The sequence below is a fragment of the Leopardus geoffroyi genome, chromosome A1, assembly GCF_018350155.1.
Source record: "Leopardus geoffroyi isolate Oge1 chromosome A1, O.geoffroyi_Oge1_pat1.0, whole genome shotgun sequence".
Classification (NCBI taxonomy): domain Eukaryota; kingdom Metazoa; phylum Chordata; class Mammalia; order Carnivora; family Felidae; genus Leopardus; species Leopardus geoffroyi.
Genome location: NC_059326.1, coordinates 105,862,433 through 105,882,990, shown reverse-complemented (window position 1 = coordinate 105,882,990; position 20,558 = coordinate 105,862,433). Strand labels below are relative to the sequence as shown.

Genomic DNA, 20,558 nt, shown 5'->3' with positions numbered 1-20,558 from the left:
ATTCACAATGTTGTGCAACCATTATCACAATTTTCAGAACATTTCATTACCCTAAGTAGAAATTCTGTACCCATTAAACAATAATTCCTCATTCTCTTCTCACTCCAACCCAGCCATTTTGATAACCTTTATTCTTTCTATCTCAATGGATTTACCTATTTCTATCTGTTCTTTGGGTTTTTTTTCCCATTGAATTGTATATTCCAGAGATAACTTCATAGGACTGTACAGAGATCCTCATTCATTTTTTTACAGCCATAGAGTAATTCATTGAATGGAACAAATTACACTCAGTTTCTTATTAATGGGAAATTTGTGTTTTTAATATTTTGCTATTACAAATAGTGCTGTAATGAACAGATGAGTGTATTCATCATTTCATTTTTTTTTTGCCTGTAAATCTTTTAAATAGATTTCTAAAAGTGGTATTGTTGAGTCAAAGGATACATGGATATGCAATTTTAGAGCACTTGGATTTCATGTGACAGACAGAAATGAACCCGGAAGTCATATAAGTATTAACAAAAAACCATTTAACAAGGTTGAATGTTTTAAAGAGTATGATTAAAACATGCCTTCAGCCAGGAGATACTTTATTTAGTTCCTTTAGTTGAAATGGTTTTGTTTGAAGCACAGTGCCTGACAAATACCTCTATTACTGTCTTTAGTTTCTTTGAATTTATACAAATTGGTGTCTCACATGAAATTATGTGACTCCTACCTATTTTTTGGCCTTAGGAGAATATTGTAAGTCAGACGCTTTGTCTGACTACATTTGGAAAATAGAGAAGGGAGTTATGCCAATTCTTAGAGATTTTTGGCTGCCAAATAGCACATCTGGGCAATTCAGGCCAGAAAGAAAAAAAAAAAAAAAAAAAGAAATACACACACACACACACACACACACGCACACATACACATCCAAGGCCCGAATAATCCAGACATTGGTCTCTTGCACTGTTTCCTAAACTGTGCTTGGATCGTCAGCCTTAGTTTTTAGGGATGTTTGATTTTTAACCATGCAGTGCCATGGATTGAGAGATGACTAGGGCTTTACAGAGACCTCAGGAAATCAGGGCCACAAAGGAAGACCCCAGAGGCGGATGAATGCAGAGGCAGTTCTAAAAGTTCAGAGGGCAGGTCGCCAGCCTGTAAGCACCAATCGCTAGGGCTTAATCATTAATGAGTCCAAGCCGAAACCAAGGGTTTGCCCCAAGACCCATTTCCCAGCTCTGCGTCCAACGCTCCCCCCCCCCCACCCCCGCCAGCTCAGGGTCTCTAACTTCTCTCTGGCTGCAACTCCCGGCAAAGCTCTGCCAGGGGTCACTCCCGAGCACACCCCCTGCGCGGACTCCCCAGGACCGCGGCGCCGGCACGCAGCCGAGGCCCCCCGCGGCCACGTGAGCTCCCTCTTGGAGGTGGAGGGCACGTTTCAATCTGGAAACGCCCAGTCCCTTTGCGGGTCCCACAGACTGACGCCTCTCCTGGTGGGGAGGTGGGGGTAGGAGGGCGATGGGGAGGGCCCGGCTTCCTCTGATTGAGGTTGCAGCCAAGTTCTGCGCAAGTCTCTATTCCTGCTTGGCTTCGAATCCCCCCACCCCGGGTATGGGTCTGGGAGTACCCGTTCTCCTCCTCAACCCTGTGGCCTCTGCCCGACACGGGGAAGTTCAGCTGCGGGTCTAGCCCAGCCAAGCGCCTTTAGAGACCCTCGTCCCTGGTCCGCCGCCCAGCAAGGGCGGAGGGGGAGGGGAAGGGGCTGCTGCCTCCTTTCCCAAATCCGGTCCCTAACCGCCCCCTCCCCCGTCGTCTGCTCGCTTTGTACAGTCAAAACAGAGCTAGCGGCCAATTGAGGGGGACGGGAAGCAAAGCCGACTAGCGCCTCGCCCCCTCCAGCCGGCCCCCAGGCCCCCGGCCCCCCCTCCCCTTTCCCACTTCTCTCCTCGCTCTAACCTCGCCCCCATCCCCCGCTCATTTCCTCTCGCACCCGGGCTCGCCAATCCCTCCTTCCAAGCCCCTCTTCCAGCCCTGGCCTTCCTCTCCGGCTTGCCCCCCCCCCCGTTCTCCCCAATCTCAGTCTTCTCCCCTCCCTTCATCCTACCCCCTTCCTTCCTCTTCCCCTCCCCCAGCCCCTAGCTCCCCTTGTTCCTCCCCACCCGTTCGCCCCTTAACTCTGTCTCCGCCCACTGTGCGTCGGCCCCTGGGTCGGGTCTGCGCTCCACGTGTGGACGGTTGCGCTCCAGCCCCCACTGACAGCCGCCGCCCGCCGGCCCGCCCCACGCCCCGCCGGGCCTCAAAACCCCCGCGCCGCACCCTCGCCCGCCGCATCTTCCCCGGCCTCCAGCCTCCTGCCCTCTCTCTCACCGGCGGCTCGCCCTGGCCCCGCACACCTCAGCTCGGCTCCTCAGCCGCCGCTGGCGCGTCGCTGCCCCGCGGGACTCCAGGCGAGCCGGGAGGAGACCCTCTTCCGTGGGGGGCGACTTTTGTTTGCTTGCCGGCTTCTTTCTGGTGACTTTTGCAGCTTTGCAAGATCTGTTCCCGGAGCGCACGGGAATCCGCCGCGGCGCTGCGTGCAGGCCTTTTTTTTTCTTTTGAGGTCCGCTTTCTTTGTAACTTTACGCCGAGGCTGCTCGGGTTACTTTTGTAATTTCCCGCCCCCACCCGCTGGCGGTCCTGGAGTCGCTCGGGGCCGTGGCCCGGGGGATGCAACGTGGACCGCGCAGGGCTGCCGGCTGTACCGTCGCCGCGCCTCGCCGCCCGCTGCGCTAGAGCCCGCGCCCCGGCGTCAGCCAGGGGGCCGGCGCTCGCTCCGGGGCTCCCGCTAGAGCAGGGAGCCCGAGCCCCGGGGAGTCTCGGGAGCCGACGGAGGGCTTTGTAGACCCTGACTTTTTTCAGGCCGCACAGATTTTTGTCTCCCAGCACTCCCTGTCCGCGGACCACGGTCCGCGCGCTCTCGGCGCCCGCGATGGGGAGACGGCGGCGGCTGTGTCTGCAGCCCTATTTCGTGTGGCTGGGCTGCGTGGCGCTCTGGGCGCAGGGCACGGCTGGCCAGCCCCAGCCTCCGCCGCCCAAGCCGCCCCGGCCCCAGCCGCCCCCGCAACAGGTCCGGCCCGCGGCGGCGGGCTCCGAAGGCGGGTTCGCGGTGCCTGAGTACCGCGAGGAGGGCGCCGCGGCGGCCAGCCGCGTCCGCAGACGAGGACAGCAGGACGTGCTCCGAGGGTAGGTGGGCAGGAGGCACCGGGGGGGGGGGGGGACCCTTGCCTTGGCAGCTTTCCATCCCACCCCTCCCTCAGCCTAGTTCTGGCGGCTCAAGCCGCGGCCCCCTCCACCAGAATCCCGAGGACTCCCAGGAGCGCCTCCCCCTTTTCCTCCGCAGCTCAGTGGGCAAAAAGCCCTCCCTAGGGGCTTGGGTCGGAGGCCCCCGGATGGTAGAGCGCGCGCAGTGACCGCGGTGCGGGAACAGGTTCCAAATGTGGGGCTGGAGGCGGGCTTGAGTCCACTGGGCGTCGGGGCTGGTGGAGCCTGCCAGCACCCCACCGTCGGGGGCGCCGCTCCCGAGCCTTTTGTTTGAGGACCAGTGCGGGGCTTAGGGTTCAGTCTAATCATCAAACTCCAGCGCTTCAGCTTCCGACGCGCCTTCCTGGACACGTCGGGGCCGCAGGAACAGTGGATGGAGGAGGGACGGATTTGGGGACGAGGGCAAGAATTTTTGAAAACAGAGGGATCCCTTTGTTCTCTGCATCCGGAGGCTAGAGTAGTAGCAAATGACATGTTTCTAAGTTTCTTTTCGCCCTTTAGGAAGGCAATACGGGAGGGCAGACGAAAAGCAAGGTTTAGACGTTTCCGACCCTCCCCTGTTCCAGCCCATGTACTTCCCTGTCTGCGCCCCAAGCCCCAAGAATGTGAAGTGTAGTTTTGGTTTGTTTGTTGTCCCGAAATCCTCTCACTCAGGGTTTTGCTTGGGAAAACCGCTAATGTGTTACCTTACCCTTCTCTCCATGTGTGTGACCTCGCTTGTCCATCGCAGGCCCAACGTGTGCGGATCCAGGTTCCACTCCTACTGTTGCCCTGGATGGAAGACGCTTCCTGGAGGAAACCAGTGCATTGTCCGTGAGTGCCTGATGGGGATTGCCGCCTGGGCAGCGCGGTCGGCCCCCTGTCAGGGCCCAGCTCTTGCATTGAGTCCTTGGGGGCACACAGTTGCTTTTAGAATCCAGTGGCCACAAAGCAGCGGTAATTAGGACGCGGCCCCATTCGAGTGTTGAGGAAGAAGCAGCCGGTTTACATCAGTTTAGGCTCCACTTGTAGGCTCTGTTGAAGGGCAATAATGATAAAGGTTTCAGAGATACTTGGAAGTTTTATCTTTCTGTGTCTATTAATACAAACTGGAGGGGGAGTACAGCAATTCCCTAGATAACTCAAAACCACTTTTTCCTAAAAGAGTCCAGATAAGACCACAATGTGATTATGTAAATTATCTGGCTTTTGACTGCATGAGGTTTAGGACTTTTGAAGATCAAGCTTGCTTAGGCCTTTGTACAAAACCACTTTATTATCTCTGGTTTCATCTCAACAGCCACATAACATAGATATGAAAGGAACTCTCTCAGGGATTTAGAGTTGACCCAGGTCAACAAAATTTTTAAAGGAACTCTTCCCAAATGGTTTGAGGTTGTTTTTTTTTTTTTTTTTTCCCTGAAGATATTTAAATTTAGGATTTTCAGGCTCCATATCTGTCTCCTAGAGTACAGTAGGTTTTTCAAAGTGTGAGGCGTAGAACTTCAAAAGTTCTGCATCTCTGGCCTTAAAATTTTTATTATTTTACTTAGTTTTCAAAGAGCATATGTAGCTTTCCTAAATTCTATTTGGAGAAGTCATTAGTTATCAACCTCACCATGATGGACCATAGGATGTCTTATTTCACATTCCTGTGAATTTGTGAGTTGAAGTGTGACTGGCCTTCCTCTGTGTATTTATCTAGCAGAGTCACATTTGTCTTGCCCAGAGGAGAGCCAGGTATCATAGACAGCACATTCATTTAGAGCCAATCTTGACTTTAGATTGACCTTCATGTTCTCCAGGGAAAAGATAATTATGCAACTGTGAACAGAGAAAACGGGCAAGCCTCACTAGCCAAGGGATAATAAGGATGTAGTGGCATCTCTGACTCTATATTTATTGGTTTTGTGGGTTTGAGATAGACCCTTAATGTAATGTTGTTTCAGTTTTTTAAAAAGGAATGAAATCTCAAGTGTTGTGAAGACTTGTTTCTTAAAACTTTTTCTACTCTAAAAATCCCACAATCTCCAGTTGGGAGGCAAAAATGGGAAATAATGACTGTTCTTTAAAGTGATTCATAAATATTTTACATAAACCCTCTGATTATAAGCCTTTACTTTATTCAAAAGGAAGAAAGGGTACTGCATTCTTTTTTCTCCAATGCAGAAATCGTCTATGTGAGGCATTTATGGAGGGTGTATTTACTCTTTCAGGCCAGTAGGGCATAATCATGCCTGCTTTAAACTTAACATGGTTCCTAGAATCCTAAAGCAGCTAATGTCACTCACCACACACCTGCCATACTAGCTGGGATGACTTAGGCATTGCGGAAAGTCTGACTCACTAAATGTAATGAATGTGACTGCCATTATTGAGTTGGAGAGCAGCCGAGAAGAAGGGATCGGTTTATGGTATGTGTTGAAAATCTGTAAAGTCAGATTTTATTGGATTGGTGTGGAATGGGAATTCCAGAGAACAGAGCCTTCCAGAATATTTGTGGTAGAAATATATATGTACACGGATATATTGTGCATATATATATATATATATATATGTGCATGTATGTGTGTGTATATATATATATACATGTATATATATATACGTATATATATATATATGTAGCCCTCTGAATGTTGGCTTTAAATACTTGTAGTTTTTCAGTAACATTGTGCTTTTTACTTGTTTAGAAAAACCACTTTGGAAATCTCAGAACAACAGTGGCATTGTAGCCTGCATTTCTACTACTTGAAATATTTGGGTGTTTATGAAATACAATGGAAGTTACATGTATCATAAATCTCTAGAAAGCATAAACTTTAAAGTTATCCTTAAATCTCCAAAAATGTGTATAGCACATATATCAAGAGTTCTCTACAAAAATATCAGTGCATTAAAAAAATAACTCAAACACCCAAGACTATGAAATAGTGCACAGGGGCGCCTGGGTGGCTCAGTCGTTTAAGCGGCCGACTTGGGCTCAGGTCATGATCTCGCAGTCCGTGAGTTCGAGCCCTGCGTCAGGCTCTGTGCTGACAGCTCAGAGCCTGGAGCCTGTTTCAGATTCTGTATCTCCCTCTCTCTGACCCTCCCCTGTTCATGCTCTGTCTCTCTCTGTCTCAAAAATAAATAAACGTTAAAAAAAAAATTTGAAATAGTGCACAAAGTAGAGGAAGAATGTAATGCCTTTATATTCTGTTGTAGAGATCTCACTTAAATTTTGAATTTTAATACTTTACATTAAATTTAGTAGTTCAATTATTTTTGGCTTTTAAAATGATAATATGTGAAGATAATAACCAAACTGAAACCATCATAAAGTCAAAATCGGGAGTTTTCATTCTAGGATTTCCTGGTGATGATAAGTTATTTATTGCATTTATTGAATTTCTATCATTTAGCAAAAGGCAAGCTCTGTGGCAACTTAGAAAAAGAGATAAGTAAAATACCAATAGAATGCATGCACCAAAGATTATTTTTTTCATACATTTATACAACAGAATTCTTTCTTTACAGAAAACATTAAAATGATTACCGTCTAGAATTTTAATCTGTTTGGCCTTCACCAGGCTTCGTGAAGAGGCAAAGATAATAAAAGAAAAATGTATTTCTCAAACTGCTGCAAACCTGATGCATTTTGATTTGAGTCTCTGTGCTTGTTGTCAGCGTTCTTAGTTGTGACCTGCAAAGATCACTGAAGTACTTCTGAACTTCCCAATATTGTTTCTGAAGGAGTGGAATTGACTCTCTCACTTTTTATTGGTTTGGTTTTATTTTAATCTTGTTAGAACTTGAAGCAGTGGGAAAGTTTGTTGGTTTACTTATTGTGAAATTTTGCTATGAAGGGCATTTTGATCGGTAGAATGGGAGGGAGTTGGCCTGAAATCATAGCATTTGAACCTGAAAGGACATCAGATCCCTCCAGTATAAGCTCTGTTTTCTTTTACCAAGAAGAAAACAAAACCCAGAGAAGCTGTGTGTTTTTTTTCTAAGTTTACAGTGGGTCCACGGTAGCACAAGAGCTCCACATCAGACCTCTGGCGTACTGTGTATTCTTCACTGTGCTGCGTACCTTCTCCCAGCATCTGTAAAATCCTAACAACTATGTCCTCTTGCCCTCTCCTTTTGGTGTTTCTGGGTCTCATGGTTTTCATGACTGTGGGAGGGATAGACAGTTTGGTGAGGGAAATCTTAATTTGAGATGAGCATGAGGAGAAAGGGCCTACATGCTTTCCCTTCTCACTGGCTCACAGCTATAGAGCACACACCTGTGGTCATAACAGAGATCTGCTGTCTGAGGATGACCGGTCTTCCTCCATGAGACCTTCCTTGGGTTTAGGACCTGGGTATTCGCACTTTGTAGATCACCTAAGCCTAAACTCAATGTCAGCTTGCTGGGGATAGGGGGCTTTGACATAAAATGTTATTTTAGTGAATATGTGTCACTGGAAAATTATTGGTGATCAGAAACTGTAGCATATTTTAGAAATTAACGGTCCACTCTATGACAGGAACCGTGTTCTTGCCAAACAGTCTTCACACTGTGATCTATGACATTTTCACTTATAAGGACTACTAATGGAGATGCTGGTCATATTATGTAGATGTCAAGAGGCAATTTGGAGAAGGAAAACAATTACTGAGTTAGCTTGCTTCTGTGGAACACGCCATTTACATTATTGCGGGTCTTAGATATTTTTGAAAATTGTGAGACCCCTGTCTAGCAAAAGACACATATGCACATCTGCATAAATGTTTATAGCTAGTTTGAAGACATTCCCAGACTCTCCTCTTCTTGTCTTCATGCATCTACTCATGGAGCATTAAAGTACATAGACTTTGTGCACAAAGAAAGAATTCAGTTGTAGATGTGGAGATAAATGAACTGACTAAACATGGGAGAGCCTTCCCATTTGAAAGCACTCTGCTGACGATTTTGAGGATCCATGGTATGTGCTGTGTCAGTGAGCCTAACATTCTTTGCTGTGATGACCCTCATACCTTGGAGGTCACAACCACAGGAGGCTTTGACTCTCCCTCCATCAAAATGTCGCAGCAGCTTTTCTGAGCAGCAGGGATAGGCCACGTTGTGGTGGTAGCATGAGGGAAGAAAGGCTGGAGGAAGGAGAGAGGGAATTATTAAGGAGAACAAAGATTGATGATGGGGCAGGTCAAATACCAGCTGGGAAGGAATGTGCACAGAACCCCTGGGGCTTGGCCAAGTGGTTAGGGCTCAGAGTCTCTGGCTCCACCCATTTTGTATTTTCTATGTCTTGTGAAGATCTTTTCCAGAGTGGGCTGTGTTTCCTGAGGTATGTGGGACCTCTGGGTTTCCTCAGTCCTCCCAGCTTCTAGGACCAAGACTGTTGTCTTGTGGTAAATTCTGTGTATAAACACTCTGCCTTGAATGGGAAACATGACCCGTATTGATGGGAAAATTAAAGGGCTATGGAACTTGAAATAGTGCCATTTGTTTGCACATTATTGTAAGGATATTTATGAGACTAAGTCTCATGTCTACAATGGGTAGTTTTGTTACATATCTGAAATTAGTCATTATGTATCCCATGGTTGTTGTTTTTATTTTAGCTTTTCAGGTTTAGTGTTGTTAACTGTAGCTTTCTGGTTTTGTAAACCGTGGATTATTACCTAATTGTTCCTCTCCTTCCCTATTGTGCTTTCCACAGCAATTTGTAGAAATAGTTGTGGAGATGGATTTTGTTCCCGTCCTAACATGTGTACCTGTTCCAGCGGCCAAATATCACCAACCTGTGGATCAAAATCAAGTATGTTTCTTAGATGTGACCTTACTTAATGCATTATTCTGAAACTTCTGAGTAAATGCAAAATGTCTTTTTCAACAAGGGTATAAGTCTCTGATTATTTTCCTTACTAACTATATCTGTATTTGTCTTTGGAGTGAAAACTCTTCGGTGGCTTAATTATTGTCACCAAAAACTAAGAAGGAGTAGGGTCATGATGTTTATTAAGCAAAATGCTTTAATTCTGGTCCAGAAGCTACACATCTATGTTATAAAAGTACCTGGATTCAGTGGAGAAGTTCTTTATAATTAGGAATTGTTGGGGAGCCTGGGTGCCTCAGTCAGTTAAGTGTCTGATTTCAGCTCAGGTCGTGATCTCAGAACTCGTGGGTTCGAGTCCCCGCATCAGGCTCTGTGCTGACAGCTCAGAGCCTGGAGCCTGCTTCTGATTCTGTTTTTCCCTTTCTCTGCCCCTCCCCCACTCACTCTCTTTCCCTCTCTCAAAAGTTAATAAACATTTAAAATTTTTTTTTTAAAAATGAATAAGAACTATAACTTACTGGGTTTTTACTATGTGCCTGGTACTGTTTTTTTTTTTTTTTAATTTTTTTTTTCAACGTTTATTTATTTTTGGGACAGAGAGAGACAGAGCATGAACGGGGGAGGGGCAGAGAGAGAGGGAGACACAGAATCGGAAACAGGCTCCAGGCTCTGAGCCATCAGCCCAGAGCCCGACGCGGGGCTCGAACTCACGGACCGCGAGATCGTGACCTGGCTGAAGTCGGACGCTTAACCGACTGCGTCACCCAGGCGCCCCTGTGCCTGGTACTGTTTTATGTTTTTGACGATCGCATGTTATTTAATCCTCACATAAAAAGAACTATGAGGTAATATTATGACCCCATTTTACAGAGAAAGAAGATGGGTGCATTTGAGTTAAGTAACTTGCCCAGGGTAACATAGATTTGAATCCACGTGTTCTGATGCCTAAACCTGTAGGCATTTGCAAACCCTATGCTCTGTTTATTGCCTATTGTGTAATCCTGTGGTTCATGTCCTGTTCTGTAGGTTAACTAATCGGGAAAGGTAACTGACAAAATACTGTGTACTGACATGATGCTTTATGTTTATTAACTTGCTCTGCTTTACACATATGAACTGCCAGCAACCCTGAAAGATCACAACAATAGACTAACATTGTGTTATTCATGACCTAGCTAAGAATTGTCGGGTCTTTAAGCGTAATCTTTTAGGCCAGTGTTTAAGGTAATATTCTAACAGAGTAGGAGCAGATACTCTTTATTTAATTGCTCAGTAATTGAATAAAATTTTAAACTTGCCTCAAGCCAGAGTGACGTTTCATTTTTAACATTTCTCTCTCCACGTTTTCCCTAAGAAGACATGCAAGAGAATCTGTCTGACTCAGATATTGAAGATTCAAGATTTCTATGACAGATGTCATTGTCTTCTGATGAAACTTCTGAGTAGAACTTTAGTTTCGTTTTCTTTGAAAATAATCCCTCATTTTCTCAGCTTTTTAAAGCTCTCGTTCACAGTTCATCCAGGCTTTCTCTGACCACCCTGATTAGCAGATTTCCTCCATTGCTTTCCGGAACCTCCCTTATCTGAATGCCTAGAAGATATTCTTGCCCATAGCTTCATTGTCTTGTCTTAGTTTTCCCGCAAAAAACAAATAAACAAACCCAATCCTGGAGAAATTTTACAATTCAACTTTTTAATTCTCTGCCTGGGCAACAAAACATTCATAGGCCTACCCTCATTTTATGGTATATAATTCCAGAGGGCATCCATGAATTTCTGTGGCCTTGAGTAATAACTCTATTTTCATCAGGAAATATTCTCTCTTTTCCAGTCCCCACCCTGCTCCACTTCCTAAGGCATTTAGCACCATTACTGACTCTCTTTATGAAATGCTCTTTTCCCTTCACTAGTGCAATATCAATGGCCACAGTGTTCCTTTATTATTATTATTATTATTATTATTATTATTATTATTATTATTTTAGTCTCCTGTCCGTGTCCTCTTCATTAGACTTCCTTTCAGAGTTCAGCATTGTCAACAGTCTGGTCTCCCTGGGTGAACTCATTTGTATATATGCCTTCAACTACTACCAATATGTTGCTAACTCATAGTGATGATCTCCAGAATATATCCTTCCATGGAGCCTCATATTCGCCTGTTCTGCTTCCTATTCCACATCTCCGTGATGCTTAGTAAACTTCTGAAAGTTGGTAGCATGAAATTTGATTCATTGTTGCCCACAGTCTACTTCTGGTTTCTCTTGCCTCAGCAAATGGCGCTGCCATCTACCCAGTGCTTGAGCAACTGTTTCTCTTCGCTTTCTCCCTCTTTCTCTCATGTCATATCAGCTCTTTCAACAAGACCTGTGAGTTCTCTTGGGAAACATCTCAAATACATCTTCTCCTTTGCATCACCACTGAGAACCTCTGGTTTAGCGCCCCACGTCTCTCAGAGGGACTACTGCAGTAACCTTCCGAGGGCTTCTCTGGCTTCTGCTCTTGCTCTCTTCAAATCTCTTCTGTGCAGAGCAGCTTGAGGAATCCTTTAAAAATACAGATTGCATCACTTTACTGTCTGATTTAAATCCTTTCAATGACTTCTGTTGCATTTGGGATATAATGCAAAACCTGCAATGGCGAAGGAGGCCTTGCATTATCTGGCTGGCCTCTGGATGCCTCTCCAGGATCTTCTCTTCTCAGCCTGACTCTTTATAATCATGTAACCCTTTCAGTTCTTCAAACAGAAGAACTTTACCATCTGAGAGTATTTCAATTTTCTGATTCCTCTCCCTGTGAGGTTCCTCGCTGGTACTTCTCATGCCTGGCTCTTTCTCATTCTTTACAACTCAGTTTAAGTGTTGCATCAGAATGGTTCTTGTCTCGCTTCTGTCTAGGTTCCTTTTTGACTCCAGGCTATTCCCTTTCATGACACAATTTCCTTTGGAGAACCTGTCACAACCTATGATGGCTTTGTGGCATTTGTTGACTTGTGTTTTATCCGTCTATGGGAATGGTAGCTTCATGAGAGTGGATAGTAAGCCTTTCATTACAGTGGGGCGCTGAGCACATAGGGCAGGCACTCAGCCCCTGCATTCCAAATGGATACACAAGTGCTTCCCACATTCTGGAAACTGCACTACTAGTCATCATATATTGATTGACAGTGAAAGTGTAATATGTTTTAAAGGCATGGTGAGTAATGTAACACATATGCTCGTGTGTGTACTTACACAAATAAAGATGTATTTGTGTCATAGTGCTTCTGTAGAATATATTTGCCATTGAATTGGGATTTAGTATACTTTTATAACTCACAGACACTGTAATTATAGTGATTGATAGTTTTATACTTTTTTGCTGTTCCTTGCAGTTCAGCAGTGCAACGTTAGATGCCTGAATGGAGGGACCTGTGCTGATGACCATTGCCAGTGCCAGAAGGGATATATTGGAACTTACTGTGGACAACGTAAGGAACATTGGCATAGACTTCATTTATTAGCAGTCATTTGAGTCAGTGGGTTTTTCATACTAAGCCATAATTTAAGGGGGTGTGAAGCCTGTGATCATTAAAAAAATAATTTTATGTAGTAAGCCATCCCTTACACTTAAATTTCCAATTTGTATCATATGAGATTTGTTTCTTTTTAAAGTGTTTGTGTTTTAGAGTACTGATGTTGAGTACCACCCCTACTTTATCAGATTTGACATACATCACAAGTTAGTACTCACTTGCTTTTTTAAAAGTCTAGCTCCATAAAAGATGAATACCAAACTAAAGAAATGGTAAAGATTGTTGCGATTTCTCTGTCTCTCTCTTTAGGATACCCCAAAATGAACCCTAGGAGAGCCAATCTTACAAACTGTCTTTTGCTCGTATATGTTTAATGATACAATACGGTAGTGCAGGGCTATGAAATGATTTTTTAAAAATGCGGTGTCATTGTGAAAGAGGGAGCTTTAATCCAGTAAAGATCTTCTCTTCACTGTCTGGAGGATATTCTGCACTAATTAGATAACCTTTTAACAAAGATGTAGGTATTGTAGCTCTTGGATAATAACATATCACTTGAAGTTTGTGTTTCCCAAATGGTGGGACTCTTACTAGAATCCCCATATTTTAAAGTATGGATGAGTAAAAGAACACAACGTCAAGCATCATTGAATCATTAATAGTAACAAGGCCCCTTTTCATGTGGATTTCATCAGATGCAGAGTCTCGGTTTGCTGCTGATCTTTGAGACCTCCCTAAGAATTTTTCATCAGCATTTTACTATCTATCTATCTATCTATCTATCTATCTATCTATCTATCTATCTAAGAGAGAGTGCACACACAAGGAGGGAGAGGGGCAAAGGGAGAGAGAGAGAATCTTAAGCACAAGGCTCGATCTCAGAACCCTGGGATCATGACCTGAGCCCATATCAAGAGTTGGGCACTTAACTGACTGAGCCACTCATGCTCCCCTGTCATCAATCCTTTTATTTTATTTTATTTTATTTTTTTTAATTTTTTTTTTCAACGTTTATTTATTTTTGGGACAGAGAGAGACAGAGCATGAATGGGGGAGGGGCAGAGAGAGAGGGAGACACAGAATCGGAAACAGGCTCCAGGCTCTGAGCCATCAGCCCAGAGCCCGACGCGGGGCTCGAACTCATGGACCGCGAGATCGTGACCTGGCTGAAGTCGGACGCTTAACCGACTGCGCCACCCAGGCGCCCCTCATCAATCCTTTTAATATAGAAAAACGAAACGGTAGAAGTGCAAGAGTATCTACCTTGCTTAAGCTAATCTTATTTTACTTTTGTTAGAGCTTTAAAAGATTTAAAAAGTTGTTTTCAGTATGTATGAAGCATAAAATTTACTATTTTATCCATTTTTTCAAAAGTTTATTTATTTGTTTTTGGGGGAAGGTGGGAGAGGAAGAATTCCAAGCAGGCTCCCTGCTGTCCCAAGTACAGAGCCTGACATAGGGCTCGATCTCATGAACCTTGAGATCATAACCTGATCCAAAATGAAGACACTTAACCAACTGAGCCACCCAGGCCCCCCTGTTTTAACCATTTTTAAGTGTACAGTTGAGTAGGATTGAGTACACTCACAACTGTTTTGTAATCATCACCACCATCCATCTTCAGAACTCTGTTTTTGAGGTACAAAAGTAAAACTGTACTCATTAAACACTGACACCCCCCCCCCCATTTCTCCCTCACCCTGTCTCCTGGCAACCACCATTGTGCTTTCTGTATATGTACATTTGACTGACTCTCAATACCTCAAGTAAGTGGAATCACACGGTACTTGTCCTTTTGTAACGAGCTTATTTTGTTTAGCATAACGTGTTCAAGTTTCCTCCGTGTTAGAACGTGGGTTAGAATTTCCTTCATCTTTAAGGCTGGTGAACATTCCACTGTATGTATCGACCATCTTTTGTTTTTGTCTATTCGTCCATGAATGGACACTTGAGGTTCTGCTGTCTTTTGGCCGTTGTGGCTATAGATGCACAAACATCCCCTTGAGTCCCTGCTCTCCGTTGTTTTGAGTGCATACCTAGAAGTAGAATTCGTGGCTCATATGCTGATTCTCTTTTTGATTGGAAGAGCTGCCTTACTGTTTTTGTTAGTGGCTGCACTGTTTTACATTCCCACCAGCAGCGTACAAGGATTCTAATTTCTCCACCTTCTCACCAACACTTCGGCTTTTTGTTTGCGTGTGTGTGTGAGTGAGATAGCTATCCTACTGGGTTTGAAGTGGTATCTTCTTGTGATGTTATTTTTAGGTCTGCCTTCCATTTAGGGTAATACAGCTTTCTATTTACAAATGCTATGAAGTTTTCTTTTAAAATAATTTAATATAAGTAGGTGAATCAACTTGAAGAAAAATACTTTGTTCAGGTCAGGAGTCGGCCATCATTTTCGGTAAAGGCCAGATAATATTTTAAACTTTGTGGTCTTTCTCACAACTACTTAGCTCTTCTATTACGGTGCAAGAATGACCATAAACCATATGTAAATGAAAGAATTTGGCTGTGTTTCAGCAAAGCTTTATTTTTGGACACAGAAATTTGAATTTTATACCATTTCCATGTGTCACAAAAATATCACTGTTCTTTTGATTCTTCAACCATAGAAAAATGTTAAAACCTTTCTTGACTCACGGGCAGTACAAAAACAGGTTGTGGGCCAGATCTGACCTGTGGGCTGTAGTTTACAGATCCCTTTTGTAGGTGGCTTTCAGATATGGCTACAGATATGGCTAAGATAATCTGAGATGGACAGGTTTGGGAAGTGGAGCATTAAGGAATTTGAGAGAATACACTGCACTGAGGCCACTTTCCTTGCGGGAATAAGAGATGCCAGTTTAACAACTTTTTTGGGCCAGGTTTGGCCAGGCAGGAGCAGGAAATAGCTGGACAACAGTGGAACAGAAATTGTAGCAAAGTTTCTTTTTTCATGGATGATTTTTTTTTCTGTATTTTCTTCATACATTTAGGTAGTTTCTAAATTTTATACAATGGACCCCAGTTTATAACCACTAAAAGAAACCTTTTATGAACATAATATTATAAGGAGGCCGATTTATACCTTTTTTGTACCTATACAGAAATATTAGGAGATCTGATTGTATTCCTGTTTTATAGAGTTGAGTAGTAAGGGAAGAGACCCAATTATCCTTTAAACTCAGCCGTTTGGTCTATAGGGGAGAATGATGATTGCTTTACAATTATAGGGGGGAAGAGCCTGCCGCTACTGTTCTTTCAGAGTATTTACTCAGATCTATTATGAAACTAGCTGCTTTCAGCCTGAATTCAGCCGATACATCTGTCCGGGTGTGTGTGTGTGTGTGTGTGTGTGTATGTGTGTGTGTGTGTGTGTGTATGTGTGTGTGTGTGTGTGTGTATGTGTGTGTGTATTTTCCTGAAGGTTCTGCAGAAAGAGTGTGTTAGTGTGTCCCTTCCCTGTTCTTCACAGAAATGGAAAGTAAAGGGATGAAAAGTAGTTTCTCTTCCTACAGGAGGCACTTTTATGTTCTTCTGTCTTTGTGCCAAATCCTACCAATGTCCCCACATTTTTCATTTAGGGGAAAGGGAAAAGCACTGGGTCAGAAGAGCAGCATATATGAGGGGCGCCTCGGTGGCTCAGTCGGTTAAGTGTCCGACTGGCTCAGGTCATGATCTCACAGTTCGTGAGTTTGAGCCCCGCGTTGGACTCTGTGCTGACAGCTCGGAGCCTGGAGCCTGCTTTGGATTCTGTGTCTCCCTCTCTCTCTGCCCCTCCCCCACTCACACTCTGTCTCTTTCTCAAGAAATAAATACTAAAAAAAATTAACAAAAATAAAAACATTAAAAAATTAAAAAAAAAAAGAACAGCATATATGAAAATTTGTTCTCTGAATATCTCCTGAGGCAAAACTATCCTTGCACGGTACTTAGGGTTCATAGGACACATGATGCAGGCAAATCATGGAACCAGAAAAATTCATTCACAGCAAGTAAGAAGGTGACAAGGTGTGACATCAGCTCAAAACATGGTGTAAGGAAGCCACTTCCTAAGTTGTCTGACAGACAGAGAGAGAGAGAATTACAGTACTGAGAGTAAGGAAGCAGGTGTAAAAACTCTCAGCCTGTGAATCCAGAAAAGTCCTGGAAATATGTTTGCTAAAATGAAGATTATAAAAACATGTAAACTGCTTAGCTGCCTTCCCAGAAATGTGGACAGTCTTCCTTAGAAAGCACTCATTCATTTCATTCAGCAGTGTTTATTGAGTCACTCCTGGGAGCTCCATGCTGTGCAAGGTGTTGGGAGTAGATCCGTGAGCAAAAGGTCCCATTTTAGGTCAGTGGGAAAAGGGTTCCAGGCAGAAGGAGAAGCAGATTCACAGGACGTTTGGTGCAAACAGATTTTGTGTATTTTGGAGACAATGAAAGAAGACCCATGTGGCTAAAGAGAGGAGAAGAGGTAAGGGTAGGAGGTGAGTTCTGAGATGGTGGTAGAGGGCCTTATACCCCAAGAAAAGAAATTTGGAGTCATTGAGGCAGTTTGAGCAGTGGAATGATATGATCTGATTAACTTAGAAGCATCATTCTGGCTATTGTGTTGGAACTGGGTTGTAGAAAGAGTGAGAGAGAAAATGAAAGGCCAGTTAGCAGCCGGGGTAGTGGTGCCCATGCTTGGTGCTGGTGTAATTGAGGATGTGATAAGTGCTTGCCTTGAGCTTGTATTTGGAGGTAGAATCTGTGGAAGGAAGTGTGTGCTGACGGGCTGGGCATGCGGTGGGCAGGGGGTGGGGGGTGGCGGTGCGGTGGTTGGTGGTGGTGGAGAAAAACAAAAAGCAAAGACCTCTGATGACAACTGGAGGTTTGGGTGGAGCTCCAGAATGTGAATGGTAGTGTCATTTTCTGAAATGGGAAATAGCCAGGGAGTGGGTTAGGTGGGGCTGCAAATATGGAATAGCAAGGATTTTGTTTTGCATTTGATAGTTTAAGGAGTCCCTTCCACCTCCAATTGGAAAGATGTTTGAGCTAAGATCTTAGGAGAGAGCTTAGGGAAATATGAACTTGGGAGCACAAGACTGAATTTTTATATAGATAATAGGTTAATTATAGGCCGTGATAAAGATCCCTAGGAAGTTTCTGTGGATAGTATGTAGCATGTATTTTTCTCCACTGCCTTTTGCTGTATATCCCACAGCAGGTGTAAGCATTGTTTTTCTTCCTGGGTGGTCAGCATTCTTTCCATGGCGGAAATTTAGGCATATTCACGTTTCTTTCCAACTCCAGTTGAAGTGTAAATTTGCATTTCCATTGTATTTTGTCACAAGAAAAACTACTTTATAAAATAACTTTCAGGGCACCTGGCTGGCTCAGTTAGAAGGTCATGCAACTCTTGCTCTCAGGGTCATGAGTTTGAGCCCCATGTTGGGTGTGGAGATGACTTAAATGAATAAAAGTTAAAAAAATGAAATAATTTTTATCATAACTCATTCTTAAGGAAAGTAACTTCTTTTGTTTATTTTTTTGTTCCACTTTTACATGCACTGCCTGCTTCTCTTCTGTTGCTGTTGTTCCTCAGTGTAAACTTTGGATTCTGTAGAGCATGTCTTATTTTCCGTAAAATACCCTGCAGAATAAAAGAGAAGGAGAATTAAAGTTTGTAGAACACCTTCAATGTGCAGCTACTGTGCACTTTGTTTTATACACTGTTTTATTTAATCTGCGGGGCCCTCTAAGCTAGGGACAATTAACTCACTTTTTCAGCAGAATCAGAAAGATGATTTGATTAGGGCGTGCTCATCTGTTCACTGTGGCATTCTGCCTTCCAAAATAGTGGAAAAAAGACTGCAAAACTTTCATGTATTGCAGGATTTTTTTTTTTTTTGTATCTGAGGTACATCAACTTCTACATTAGATAAAGGGATACAAAGGCAAGCAAACTGGTCTCTGTTGTGGAAGGAGCTAACTCTCACGCGAAAACTGGAAATGTCAGCCAGTAGCTGTACGAGTGGATCTCATCCTCTTTGTTCATGGGAACCCTTTACATTTAAGAAAAAAAAATTATTGAGGATCTCGAAGATGTTTTGTTTAAGTAGGTTACATCTGTGGATATTTTTGCCCTGTTAAAAATTAAAATAGAGAAATTTGTAAAAAAAAAAAAAAAAGTATTTACAATAACAAACCATATTGTATGGTGACCTGAATTTTCTAGGAACAATAAATATGTTTTCCCCAATGAGAATCACAAACAGAACACACACACACACACACACACACACACACACACACACACACACATAATGAGAAGAGAGACATTATGAGTATAGCCTAAACAGGTTACACTAGGTTTCATCTGTAGTGGACGAGTTCTTTCCAGGAGAAAGTCCAGGATTATCTAGCCTTCTTCTTCTACCTGGGATTTGGAAGTGTGTTTTTGGAAAACCCTGAGAGAAGCTCTTCCTTCACTTAACACAGGGATAAATCCTGAGTGTCTACCATGAATGTTTTCTCCCCAGTCACCTTAAAGGCTAGCATGTGTCTCATGAGGGAACACATCAGGAAAAGTGGTTTCCATTTTCGTTTCTTGCAGCTTGCTGATGTTTCAGGCAGTTTTCTCACACCGTAATTCATTACATTAGGCAAGGGCCACCTCTTTTAGTGTATCTTTGTAGCAGTGGAGATCTTCAAACGCTGGCAGTTGTTTCTGTGGAGTTACACACTACTGAGCGTTCTAGGATAGGTTTTTGTTTTCTTCCACATTCCTGTCCATCCCCATCTTTCTCATACTTCTCATGACCTTTATTTCCTTTATCCTTCGTATTTCTTCACCTAATTGATTGCCTAGCCCATATTTCCAGACAGTAATGAGTAGGAAGTGCTATGCAGAACTCAGCTTGGGACAAGGGAAGAAGCCGAAAGGTGTAGTTCTTACACAGGCGTAATTGTGCAGATAGACGTAGACTACTTCCTGCCTTTGAGCAAAGCCTGCTGTAGACAAAGAATCTTAAAGCTATTAGCACAGTGGTGCTTTAAGATGAAGACATCTTTTGTTTCAGAGCATGTTCTGGTTTTGTACTGTCAGCAGAACAGAAGCCACTTGGAGTAGTGTGGATGAAAATAGGTAAACCAGCTGAACGTTCCCGGTAAGGAAATAGCAACGTTATGGCATATTTAGATGTCAGTTTATTTATTGAGCTTCCCTTTTTTGACATGTACTTCATTTGAAGAGCATATAGATGTGCTTTGCCCCCTCACTTTGCTTTAATGTCTTAAGTTCTGTTTTTTGAGCATGAGTCATAGAATGCAATCCTTTTCATCTATGAGGACATTGTTGATATTCAACAAAGTGGGTGGGTTGACCGACAAGCTCTTAGTATTTTTTCTTGGAGAAGGCATGATTCTTAGATTCAGCTGCTGTCGGGAGAATTAGTAGGAATACTTGTTTTTCAGGGAATCTGCAGAATGGTTTCCTTTTTGTGGTCCTGGCTGCTGGGGGTGGTGCAGTGGGGGAGGGGAGTGGCTCAGGGTCAGTTCTGGCTCCCTGGGGCCCACAGAGCCTGAATTGAATCCTGGTTTCCCTGGTCCCAAGTGGAAAGGAGTGAAAGAGTGCAGGCTGTCTGTGTGTGTCATAAAAATTTTGGACCGTGGGTTAATTTTTTAATAAAAATATTTATTATATTGACACAGAGAGGTTTTCCCTTCTTAGCTTTTATATCCTCTACGTGCTGTCTACAGATTCCAGATTCATTATTTCTTTTGGTGTTTCATTCCTGAATTGATGGTATTTCCCTCTCACTTTTCATGTTACATTTGCCCTTTTCTTATTGACCACCCCCACCCTGTCTTTTTAGGAGGGGCTTTTTTTCTTTTCTGATTTTTCCTTCTCTGTGTTGCCATATCCTCTTTATTTTTCCATGTCACATACCACCCCCTTTTCTCTCTCTCTTTCTGCTACCTGTTGTCTGCCCCCTTTTTCCTGCATTTCCCCATAT

General features: G+C 43.6%; 1 protein-coding gene across 1 annotated transcript in view; it reads left to right on the top strand.

Annotated features, from left to right (window-relative positions):
* Positions 1-2,946: 2,946 nt before the first annotated feature.
* FBN2 (fibrillin 2) overlaps positions 2,947-20,558 on the top strand; it is a 258,860-nt gene continuing 241,248 nt past the window's right edge. The window contains exons 1-4 of the mRNA XM_045487659.1: positions 2,947-3,216; positions 4,025-4,107; positions 8,961-9,059; positions 12,448-12,543. Of these exons, the coding sequence (XP_045343615.1) occupies positions 2,963-3,216; positions 4,025-4,107; positions 8,961-9,059; positions 12,448-12,543 (532 nt within the window). The 5' untranslated portion in view covers positions 2,947-2,962. The remainder of the gene's footprint in view (positions 3,217-4,024; positions 4,108-8,960; positions 9,060-12,447; positions 12,544-20,558) is intronic.